Raw genomic sequence first — 12,615 nt, 5'->3', positions numbered from 1 at the left:
TAATCATATTTCTTTTCTAGTTTATCTCGTGTTTATGTCTCTGACGCATTTTCTTTTTCCTGATAGAATGCTTATCTTGTTTATTAACGGGCCCTTTGTCTTAAATGCTGCAAATGTTTTTTTCTCAGTTCATCATTTACCTTTTAATTTTATTTATCCTATTTTATTAGACATTTTAGCTAAACTTGTCAGCTTTTTTCTTCATTATTTCTGCTCCTGGTTTTGTACTTAGTAAGTAATCCTTCCTTACCCCAAGACTGTGTAAATATTCCCTATATTTTGAAGGGTAGAGTTCTTAAACAACTGCATAATTTTTTTTTTTTGGAAATTTCCCCTCAAGTTTTAAACTCTTCAGGAGGCTTTTTTTGAAAACTAAATTGAGTTTTGTTATTAAATGTAAATGAATTGTTTCTGTCTCTTACTTTCATGGCCCCTTAACTTCTGTTTAGGACTGTGTTGAACAATGTCATTTTTTAATTATCTTTATGAATATTTTTTAAAATTCCATGGATAAGATTTTAAGTTTATGTCAGATTGTACCCTGACCTTCTCTTTCTCCTTTAGGTTGGCAGATTCGACTGCTTGTCTGCACCAGACATCTGTAGTAATCTCTATGTTTTCCAGCCCTGTCTAGCAGTATTTAAAGGACAAGGAACCAGAGAATATGAAATCCATCATGGTAAGAAAGGGAAAAATGATAAAAAGTTGTTACCTTTATTTTCAGAGTAATTTTCTAATTCTGCTTTTTCATGTTTTATAAATAACTTTTGCTTTTATTTATTATGAATATGTTTCTTGTGGAGAAAGATATCTTGAATTACATAGTTATTTTATACTCTTTACTCTTTTTCTCTGTTCAATACTTTGATCAATGTTTCAGCAAAAACTCGGGGACATGTCAGGCTAGTGAGTAAGCTGGGGTTCTGCTTATTAGCCAAAGTAAGCAACACCTGCAGTTGCCTTTCCGTGAGATGCTAAGTTATAGCATCTCATCCATTATAGACAATTTTCAGATGTTCTTCTGGATTTTTCCTCCACTAGACTTCCAAACCTCTCCATACACTGCTTTGTTATCTCCCTAAATTTCTACATTTCAGCTTATTTTAGGCTTTAGCTCTGTACTCATTTAAGTACAGTCCCACTTCCTAGGGTTTGCCTGTCCTGAAGGAGGTCAAATATAGCAAAACAGACTCACGAACTACTAACTACAATACCGATAACAGATATTTATGACATGCTCGTGGTATGAAAAGCACTGCTGTATGTATTAGGGCTAGAATGTTGTAAGAAATGGACTATGTTCTCAAGAAGTCTAGAATATAATCTAGTGTGTGAAGAAGATCTATAAGAAAATTTGAACAATATTGTAATGGCCAATATGTATAAATTGGAACAAGATCAAATAAAGAGACTTCTGTGTAGTATGGTCAGGAGGTGACATTTGAATTGAGCACAGAGTGCTCAAATTCCCCAAGCAAATACATGGGAAAAAAAAATAAAGCTTTCTCAGAAGGATAAACCTAACAAATGTTTATTGAGTGTTTTCTGCAAGTCAGACACTTTTCTAAATGCTTTTCATATATGACCCATTTTTATCTTTGTAACAACTCAGTAAGGGATAAAAACGAGTCTCAGAAATGTTAAATAACTTGTGTGATGTTAGACAACTCGTAACTAGTCAAGGTAGATTCTGAATCCAAAGCCTAGCGTTACAGCCACAAGACTACCATCTTCTCAAAGTGCTTGAAATGACCTAATTTTAGTAATGGGATTCTGTTGTTTTTTACTTCTGAAATATTTATGAGAGCCCCCTCTTGTGTTTGCTGGCTTAGGTTAGGTCCATCATCCCCTTGAATTATCATAATATCCTCCTATAGGATTGCCCATCCTCTAGTCTTTACTCTTTACGACTGATTGTTTTATTTGCAGAATTACTGCCCTTGAACACAATCCTCATGTCACTTCTCCCCCAAGCACTTCCGTTAATGAGCTGTCACTAACCTTATAACATATGTTATTTTATTGGGTTTAAATAGGTTATCAAGTCATCTACCTGTGCCAGCTACAGTACTAGAGAATAGAAAAAATAGTGAACTGTATATAATCTCTATATGTAATAGTAGTGAAAACAGACAAGTAAATGGGCAAATTAAAAAAATGTTTGGAGTGGGGAGTATTTAGTTATCTATTGCTGAGTAATAAATCACTCTAAAACTTAGCAGCTTAAAACAATAGACAGTAACTCACACAGTTTCTGGGGTCAGGATTCTGAGAGTAGCTTAGCTAGATGGTTCTGATTCAGTTTTTCACAAGGTTGTAGTTAAGGTAGGTGAGTGCTGTAGCCATCTGACTGAGGCTGCAGAATGTAGTTCCAAGCTCATTAGTGTGATAAGCAGGGTGCCTCATGTAGCAGGAGGCCTCAGTTCCTCACAAGACCTCTCTACGGATGCTCATGACATGACAGCTGGCTTTCCTTAGAATGAGCGACAGACCAGGAGAGACACCAAAACAGAAGCTACAGTGTCTATTATAACATGATCGTAGACAAAACAAACTGTTGCTCCTGCCGTATTCCATCATACACACCAGCCCTGGTATAATGTGGGAGAGGACTATATAAGGCTGTGAGTGCACAAGGTAGGAATCATTAGGGCTGTCTTGGAGAGTGGCTACAACAAGGGATAAATATGAGTGGCACTTTCAAGGAACACAACCCAATCGTCTGGCATCAGAGAAGGCCCTGGGGGGAGGAATCTTTAGTTGAGACCTGAAGTAGGAGTAATGCTTACCCAAAGGAAGAGGAGGCAAAGACATTCCAAGCACAGGACCAACAACTGTATTAATGACCCCTCAGATATGAGATACTTATTTGTTCTTTGAAAAGTAAGAATTTCAGGATAGCTGCAGTATTGAATGTCAGGGAAGGAATGAGACCTGAGGCTGGAAAGGGCACCAGGGGTCCAAAGTACAGGATGTGTTTCATCCGCCAGTTAAATGAATTCAGACTTTTATCCGAGGGCAAACCAGAGGCATTCATGGATATTAAAGAGAGATGTGATTTAACTAGTTTTGTGTTTTAGAAGGGTGACTGGCTGCACAGAATGGATGGAAGCAAGATTGGAGGAAGGGAGAGCAGTTAGAAGCCTGATGCCATCATTTATGTAAGGCAAAATGGCTGCCATAACTAAATAATGGCACTGTGGATGAGGAGAAGTAGACAGACTTAAAATACCAAGAACACAAAATTATAACCTAGCGATTGTTTAGATGTGAGGGAATGAGATGAGGAAGTTAAGGATGACACCCAAGTTTCTGACTTGGTGCATTGGCAACTGAAGGGGAGTGTACCATTTGATCAGGAAGAGAACACTGGGGAGGAGCTGATTTGGAGTGGAGACACCCAGTTCACAGTTGAATAAAGGCCTGGCCTCAGGAGAGGAATTTGGATTTTAAAATGCAGATTTAAATAATCAGTGTGTGGATAGTAATTAAAGCCTTGGGAAAGGATGAGATTGTCGAAGAAAAGTGGCTAGAGAAAAAAGAAGAGAGACTCAAAACCAGAGCCCTTTAAGGGATGGTCAGAGATAGAGGAATTTGTCAAGCAGTTTTAAAACACAGTCGCTAAAGAGTAAGGAGAAAGCAGGTGGTGTCACTTAACATTATATATACAAATATTTGTAAAAATGTCTTCCTCTCTCTACTGGGCTGTGTGCTCCTTAAAGAGAGGGACTGTATCTTTTTTATCTTCGCGTGCATTTAAAATGCAGTCTGCCACATACTAGGTTCTTGGCTTAATTTTGAGTATTGAGTAGATAAATCAAAGGGCACATGGGAAAGTGGATGCAGCTCTGGTTGAGAAAACTTTTATTTGCCAAGCCGAGGAGTACATTCCTTAGACAATAGCAAATCATCAGAGGCCTTTAAGCAACAGGACAACATGATCAGATTAAGGTTTTTGTAAATCGACTGTGGTGGCAATGTCGAAAATGGATTAGTTAAGGAATACTGGGGGCAGAAAGACCAGGTTGGTCATTGCAGTAGGCCAAACTGAATTCAGGCAGCAGCAACGGCTTTGGAGATGGCAAAAGATAGAGTGGATGGAATTTGTAGAGAATTAAGTCAGGAATAACTCTAGGGGTTGTTATGTGGGCACCCAGTGGATAATTATGCCATTCGTAAGGTAAGGTGAGAAAAGGAGCGCTTTATGGGGAAAATAAATTTATTTCAATTTGGATGTATTTGAAATGCTTACATGACATCCTGGTAAAATTTTCCCATGGGCGTTTGACAATAGGGGTTTTGAATTCCTAAGAGAAGTCTAGACTGAGGATACAGATTTGGGAGATAGGCCATAGTAATAGCCGAGGTAAGCATAAAGAACTATAAGAACACTTGAAGGAAGTGATTATTCGGCCTCTGAGGAGGAGCATTTCAGAGAGTTCTTGACATTTTAATTGGTCCTCTAAGAAACAAACATTTGCTAGGAAAGAGCACTCTTGACAACAAATCTGTATATAGCAAACCAAACACTAAAACCTCAACTTTAATATTTTGGGTTTACAACTTTGAGATGTTTCCACAGATACCAATGTAGAATGTAAATTTTAATTTTTCTCTTATTCCATCTCAAAGGAAAGAAGATTCTATATGATATACTTGCATTTGCCAAAGAAAGTGTTAATTCTCATGTTACCACACTTGGACCTCAAAACTTTCCTTCTAGTGACAAAGAACCATGGCTTGTTGATTTTTTTGCACCTGTAAGTTGTTTTTATATCTGTCTGATTTCAATACTATTGAGTTTTCTCTTATCATAGCAAAAAAGATATTTTCTAGATAACCTTGAACTATTAATACTAGAACTGTTACCGTTGATTGTTGGCCAGTGTCACATACTGCATCTAAATGAATACTGATGTACTTGCCCCACCAAATTTTCAGCTAAGTGTAATTCATCTGACTTACAGTATTGCTTGTTGCAGAAATGATATTTTTTCATTTCATTTGTCTCAGTGCTTATGAAGGTTTTTTTTCTTCTTTTGTAGTGGTGTCCTCCATGTCGAGCATTATTGCCAGAGTTACGGAAAGCTTCAAAGCATCTTTATGGTCAGCTTAAATTTGGTACACTAGATTGTACAGTTCATGAGGGACTCTGTAACATGGTAAGGCACAAGTGTAAACATTTATTCTAATTAATTTCTTTTTTAATGTAGGCCTTTTGGCAGTCAATTTTAATATAAAGCAATAAAATAACTTTCAAATGTCCATCTTCCATTTAATGTAGTAACAAATTATTTAAACATAATTTCAACAAAATGATACACAATTATGATCAAATTAAAACATGAATAGAGCATATATGTTACTGAGTGTAGATATGATCTTACTTATAAAAATCAGGAAAATCGTTGGCTTGATAAAATGTTTACATGATTTCCTAATTGTTTAAGGTCTTTATATGTCTAACTTAGTGTTACCTTTGGGCAGCCGATGGTGTTTATTTGTTGGCTTTCCTCATACTCATCTTCTAAGTATAGTTAATAGAAAGGAAATTAAATCACTGAACAAGCTTTTTGAAAAATTTTCACAAAGTATTTTCTCAGGTTAATAAATGCTCACTCTCAAGTTTCAGGACAAACTGGAAATTAGAATACCTTTATGATGAAAGTACATAATACCTTTGTAGTACCATCTATGAAATATTTTGGCGGGGGCGGGGACGTAAATTAGTCCAACCCTCCAAATCTATCAGTGTATAGGAAATTCCAGAGACAGAAAAACATGTTCAGTGACACCATGGGCTTGAAGCTGCAAATCCCAACTTGCAGAGAGCTCTGCAGAACAAATGACCCAGTTTGTTGACAGTTGCCATTGAGCTGATTCTGACTCATGGCAACCTAATGTATGCGGGGTAAAACTGCTTCACAGGATTTTCAAGGCTGTGACTTTTCAGAAGCAAATTGCCAGGCATATATTCCAAGGTACCTCTGGGTGGATTTGAACAACTAACTTTTCAGCTAGTAGTCAAGCACTTAACCATTTGTGCCACCCAGGGACTCCTTGATTCAGTTTTGTCAACAGATTAACTGAAAGTGGAAGAGAGTAAAAGAAAACTAAAAGATGTCAATCAGATGCAATGTATAGAAATAGTTTGGATGCAATTCAAACAAACCAGCTGCAAAAAGAAACAAACATGAGGTAATTGGGGAAATTTGAACAATGAAAGGATATCTAAGGATTTTAAGAAATTATTGTTAATTTTTTGGGTATAAAAATGATACTGTGGTTTGATTAAAGGGAAAGCCTTATATTTTAGAGATATACTGAAATATTTGTAGATGAAATGATAGATCATCCGGAGTTTGCTTTAAAATAATCTTGGGGTAGAGTGGATAGGGTATAGTTAAAATAAGAGTGGCTGGGAGTTAGTGATTGTTGTAGGTGGGTAAGCAGTACATTAGAGTTTACTGCTATCTACTTCTGTGTGTTTTTCAAATATAGTTATTAAAAAAAAACCTTTTTAAAAAGATGGGGAGAGAGAAGGGAAGGAGAGGAAAAGGGGAAGAAAGCAAAAAAGAAATCAATGTGTTTTAAAAATGTATTAGAAGTAATTGTAGGGAAAATATAACGTCTATGTGGGAAGTAATTTCATACTTCAGATACACAAAAATACAAAGTCTAAGGATAAAAATTAATGAATTTACTACATTTAATTTTAGAACTATTGCCAGAGAAAGAGATGCTATAAAGACAACAAACTGAGGAAATATTTCCAGTGTGTATAACTGACAAAACATTAGTGTTGTCTAGAATATGTAAAGACTACGAGTCAGTTTTTTAAAATTCAGTGGAAAAAATGGGAAAGGTCGTAGACATTTCATGAAAGAGGATTATGAGAATAACAATATATGGATAAGTAAATTATGGTCCAGTCACACCGTGGAATGTTATAAAGCGTTTAAAACTAGATTCATCCTTGCCAGCATCATTAAATCCCAGAAACAGTGTAAAATGAAAAATACAAGTTGCAGAATAGTATACAGAGTATGATAAAATTACTGAAAGTTTTTAAATGCTCAAAACTTAACAGGTTACTGCTTAGGGATACACATACATGTAGTCAAAATGTAAAAAAATCAGTGAATTGGATACACATTCATTTCAGGATGCTGGTTGCAATGGACCCCTGCTGGTGCAGTGGTTAGGAGTTCAGCTGCTAACCTAAAGGTTGACTGTTCAAATTCACCAGCCACTCCTTGGAAAGCCTGTATGGCAGTTCTGCTCTATCCTTTAGGTCACTATGAGTTGGAATCAACTCAACGGCAATGGGTTTGGTTTTTGGTTTTGGAGTTGCCCCTCCAAGGAAGGAGTGCTAAGAGAACTTAAGCAATCTGCCAGTATGGAAAAAAGTTCATTTTTGTTAAAGGGGAGGGGCATATAGGTATTTGTTAGATTTTTCTTGCTCCTTTACATTTGAAATTTCATTAAAATTAAGTAAAAATATAAATCAGGACTTTTGAGTGTATTATATGTGACTTTGAAAAGATATGCCAACCAAAGATATTAGTATGACAATAATTATCTTAATTTGAATTCCTCCAGTTTTCTGCCTTTCTCTCAACTCATTAAATAGCATATATGTACTTTAGTAAAGTGTAAGAACATTAAAACCGGTATCAGATTCACCTGCATTAGAGGCCCAGATTCACCACTGATTGATGGGTAGATCTTGAGCAAGTCACTTAGCTACAATTACCACACTCACTGAGGCTTTGAGAGGCTATCAGATAAAATCATTGTGAAGAATAGATAAGAAACTACATATTGAATGTTTAAAATAGTGCTCACTTGTTAAAAGTTAGCTATACGCCTGATCTCTAAAATCTATATGATTCTGTCAAAACTCAACCACAAAAAGACAAACAACCCAATCAAGAAGTGGGCAAAGGATATGAACACACACTTCACTAAAGAAGATATTCGGGCAGCTAACAGATACATGAGAAAATGCTCTCAATCATTAGACATTAGAGAAATGCAAATTAAAACCACGATGAGATTCCATCTCACTCCAACAAGGCTGGCATTAATCCAAAAAACACAAAATAATAAATGTTGGAGAGGCTGCGGAGAGAATGGAACTCTTATACACTGCTGGTGGGAATGTAAAATGGTACAACCACTTTGGAAATCTATTTGGCGATATCTTAAACAGCTAGAAATAGAACCACCATACAACCCAGAAATCCCACTCCTCGGAATATACCCTAGACATACAAGAGCCTTCACACAAACAGATATATGCACACCCATGTTTATTGCAGCTCTGTTTACAATAGCAAAAAGCTGGAAGCAACTAAGGTGTCCATCAACGGATGAATGACTAAATAAATTGTGGTATATTCACACAATGGAATACTACGCATCGATAAAGAACAGTGACGAATCTATGAAACATTTCATAACATGGAGGAACCTGGAAGGCATTACGCTGAGCGAAATTAGTCAGAGGCAAAAGGACAAATATTGTATAAGACCAGTATTATAAGATCTTGGAAATAGTATAAACTGAGAAGAACACATACTTCTGTGGTTACAAGGGAGGGAGGGTGGGAGAGGGTTTTTTACTGATGGATTAGTAGATAAGAACTGCTTTAGGTGAAGGGAAGTACAATACACAATACATGGAAGGTCAGCTCAACTGGACTGGACCAAAAGCAAAGAAGTTTCCTGGATAAAATGAATGCTTCAAAGGTCAGCAGAGCAAGCGCGGGGGTTTGGGGACCATGGTTTAAGGGGACTTCTAAGTCAATTGGCAAAATAATTCTATTATGAAAACATTCTGCATCCCACTTTGCAATGTGGTGTCTGGGGTCTTAAATGCTAACAAGCGGCCATCTAAGATGCATAAATTGATCTCAACCCACCTGGATCAAAAGAAAATGAAGAACACCAAGGTCACATGACAACTAAGAGCCCAAGAGACAGAAAGGGCCACATGAACCAGAGACCTACATCATCCTGAGACCAGAAGAACTAGTTGGTGCCCAGCCACAATTGATGACTGCCCTGACAGGGAGCACGACAGAGAACCCCTGAGGGAGCAGGAGATCAGTGGGATGCAGACCCCAAATTCTCATAAAAAGACCATACTTAATGGTCTGACGGAGACTAGAGGAATCCCGGCGGTCATGGTCCCCAAACCTTCTGTTGGCCCAGGACAGGAACCATCCCCGAAGACAACTCATCAGACATGAAAGGGACTGGACAGTGGGTAGGTGAGAGATGCTGATGAAGAGTGAGCTAATTATATCAAGTGGTCACTTGAGACTGTGTTGGCATCTCCTGTCTGGAGGGGGGATGGGAGGATAGAGAGAGAGGGAAGCTGGCAAAATTGTCACGAAAGGAGAGACTGGAAGGGCTGCCTCATTAGGGGGAGAGCAAGTGGGAGTACGGAGTAAGATGTATATAAACTTATATGTGACAGACTGACTTGATTTGTAAATGTTCACTTGAAGCTCAATAAAAGTTAATAAAAAAAAAGTTAGCTATAGTTGTTGATCTTCTGAATTACTTGAATTTGTGCTCATTTTTCAAAAACTGGATAAACATTTCCATTGTTTATTCTAAATCTTAAAGAATCCAATTTCTTAATCTTAGTCAAAAATTCTATTTGCTAATGTGTGCTTACCAACTCTAAGAGTACAGCCAATCCACAGATGTTGCTTGCCATCAAGTCAATTCCAACTCATAGCAACCGTATAGGACAGAGTAGAACTGCCTCATAGGGTTTCCTGGGAGCAGATGACTAGGTCTTTTCTCCTGCAGAGCCTCTGGTGGGTTCAAACTACCAACTTTTCAGTTAGGAGCTGAGCACTTAACTGTTGCACCACCAGGGCTTCTTAATCCAGAGATAAACCAAACCCATTGCCATCGAGTTGATTCCGACTCATAGCAACCCTGTAGGACAGGGTAGAGCTGCCCCATAGGATTTTAGGGCTGTAATCGTTAGGGAACAGACTGCCACATCTTTCTCCCATGGAGCAGCTGGTTGGTTTAAACCCACCTACATTTCGGTTAGTAGCCAAGGGCTTAAAACCACTGCTGCAAGTAAATAAAAACTTCAGAAAGATACTTCTGGGCTGCTGCCCATATTGATTCTGGGAAGGAAATTAAAGCGTTTTGTACCATAAAGGAGCCCTGTGGCACAGTGGTTGAAAGTTCGGCTCTTAACCAAAAGGTTGGCAGTTCACATCCACCAGCTGCTCCTTGGAAACTCTATGAGGCGTTCTCTTCTGTCCTATGGTGTCGCTATGAGTCGAAATTGACTCACTGGCAACAGGTTTGTTTTTTCTGGTTTTGTACCATAAAGGCTGTCTTGATTTCTAGAAGAACAAATGATCACATTCTTAGAACTGTTTGACTAAAACTATAGTAGTGTACACATTAATTACTAATTTATTTTTCTTGCTCCTTCATTTCCACAGTTTTCATCTGCTTCTAGAAAAATTAGAATAGCTATTATGGTTTTAAAAAAGAAAATCTAGAGATACCACCTGCTTTTCACAGCCTCTTACCACCTTGTTCGAGAGAGTAAAAAGGGACCAAGAATGCCAGCTTCTGAGTGCTTGATACCTGTGGATTTCATGGTTAATGGAGTACCCATAAATGAACGTTTTTCATTCATCAGTACAATCATGAGTCCCTTTCTTTTGCTAAGTTTGGCTGGGCTAAAATTTTTCAGTCACTGACTGCAATTTAGCTGTGGGTTTTTGGTATTTAGGGGTTTTTTTGTTTTTGTTTTTAGCATTTAAATAAAGGCAAGCTGGCTATAAATTTGAAACAATTAGGTAAAATACAGAAAATCTTCATGTTTAATTTGTATTCTCATTCTTAACAGTATAACATTCAGGCTTATCCAACAACAGTGGTATTTAACCAATCCAACATTCATGAATATGAAGGACATCATTCTGCTGAACAGATCTTGGAGTTCATAGAGGTATTTTAAATTATAGTCTGTGGCTCTAAATCCTGTGTGTATATATATGCTTTGTGTGACTATTTAATATTTGATAACTGAATTTTGTTATTTTTTATTTTTTAGTGTTTTATTATATAATTGATTATAAATTCTGATAATAAGGGCTCTGATTTGTTACCTTTCTGTTTGTATAGTGCCTTATACATAGTGGACACTATTTATTGATTATATGAAATTATAAAGCCTTTCTTCCCTTGCCCTGATTTCTCTGATGGAACCACCACAGAATTTTTCTTTCAGGCCCTGAATAGATGACATAGGAGTGAGCCCAATATTATCCCAGAAATGTGTGGGTAATGGCAGTTGCCACCCCAGTGGCAGGCCTGTTCAAGCTGACACAGCTTAATGCTTAACCTGCTGCCTGATTAACACAGGTGGCCCTATATCTTTGGTATCTCCTTTTTTTATTTCCCCCACTAATACTCTTGATTGACTAAAATAGTTACAGGGCCTCCTAAGAAAAAAGTGAGAATTCTTGCTTATTGTTATCCATTTAATGGCCATTTTACTTTCTGTCCTACTCCTCTCTTCCTCCTCCCTCAAAGTAGTAGTGTTACATTGTGTTTTGATTTGGTTTTGATAGCTTTCCTTGTGAAGTTAACATCTTGGTTAATATTACCTGATGATAACAGACTGAAGCAAGTAATCTGTAAGGAGGTAGTATACTACTGCCAGTCAGATAGCCAGAATAACAGAATGGTAGGTTTTCCCTTAGTAATTAAGGGGTCATTTCCAAACCAGCCATTCTTGGTTCCAGAACAGAAGTATATGGCCTATGTAGAAATCTGGGCAACTCTTTGACTTTTTGCCTCCTCTACCTATAACATTAAATAAAGTTGCCTCTCTTTCCCTGCCTAGGATGATTTTAGTGATACATAGAGATAAGGGGAAAACATGACTTAAGAAAATTGGTGGGAAGAATCCAAACTTAAAAAATGAATCAGGGGCTCATTTCTCACTTTGTAAGATTCACTGCAGATTTTCTTTAAAAATCTTTGACTGTTTTTTGATTTCTCCAAAACAGGAACTTTTCTAAATGATATATACCAATAATTTAGTAAGACTGTATAAATAAATCTTTTTTATATTTGTTATAATGGAAACTATATTCTCTTCAGGATTTGATGAATCCTTCAGTGGTCTCCCTTACACCCACCACTTTCAACGAACTAGTTAAGCAAAGAAAACATGATGAAGTCTGGATGGTTGATTTCTATTCTCCATGGTGTCATCCGTGTCAAATGTTAATGCCAGAATGGAGAAGAATGGCCCGAGTACAGTAAAATAGTTTATTTTAAATCTTATTTACTAAGATTTATTTATTTATTTTGAAACTAAGATGGGTGAACCCGCAAGTACCTTGTCTTTTAGCAACAGTTCTGATTTCTGCACTTAAATTCCAACTCTCTTTCTTACTGCTACTACATGAATGGTACAGAACGATTTGCCTGTTTTTTCCTGTAATCATGTAGTATACTTAGGACCAAATTGTTGCCAACATTGACCCAAAGATCCCTTTTGCTTTCTATTTAAATTTCTTCTATTCGTTTCTTTTTAGAGCTTAGAAATAG

General features: G+C 37.1%; 1 protein-coding gene across 4 annotated transcripts in view; it reads left to right on the top strand.

Moving 5' to 3' along the window:
- DNAJC10 (DnaJ heat shock protein family (Hsp40) member C10) overlaps positions 1–12,615 on the top strand; it is a 56,532-nt gene that overhangs the window by 21,540 nt on the left and 22,377 nt on the right. For all 4 annotated transcript variants that reach the window (XR_010322273.1, XM_064286923.1, XM_064286922.1 and 1 more), the window contains 5 exons: positions 565–679; positions 4,633–4,760; positions 5,046–5,162; positions 10,901–11,002; positions 12,163–12,318. Coding sequence is in view for 3 of the 4 variants with exons in the window: in XM_064286923.1 (XP_064142993.1) it covers positions 565–679; positions 4,633–4,760; positions 5,046–5,162; positions 10,901–11,002; positions 12,163–12,318 (618 nt within the window). In the remaining variant the exon portion in view is untranslated. The remainder of the gene's footprint in view (positions 1–564; positions 680–4,632; positions 4,761–5,045; positions 5,163–10,900; positions 11,003–12,162; positions 12,319–12,615) is intronic.

Source organism: Loxodonta africana, chromosome 6 (assembly GCF_030014295.1).
Source record: "Loxodonta africana isolate mLoxAfr1 chromosome 6, mLoxAfr1.hap2, whole genome shotgun sequence".
Classification (NCBI taxonomy): Eukaryota; Metazoa; Chordata; class Mammalia; order Proboscidea; family Elephantidae; genus Loxodonta; species Loxodonta africana.
This window is presented reverse-complemented; position numbering and strand designations above follow the sequence as displayed.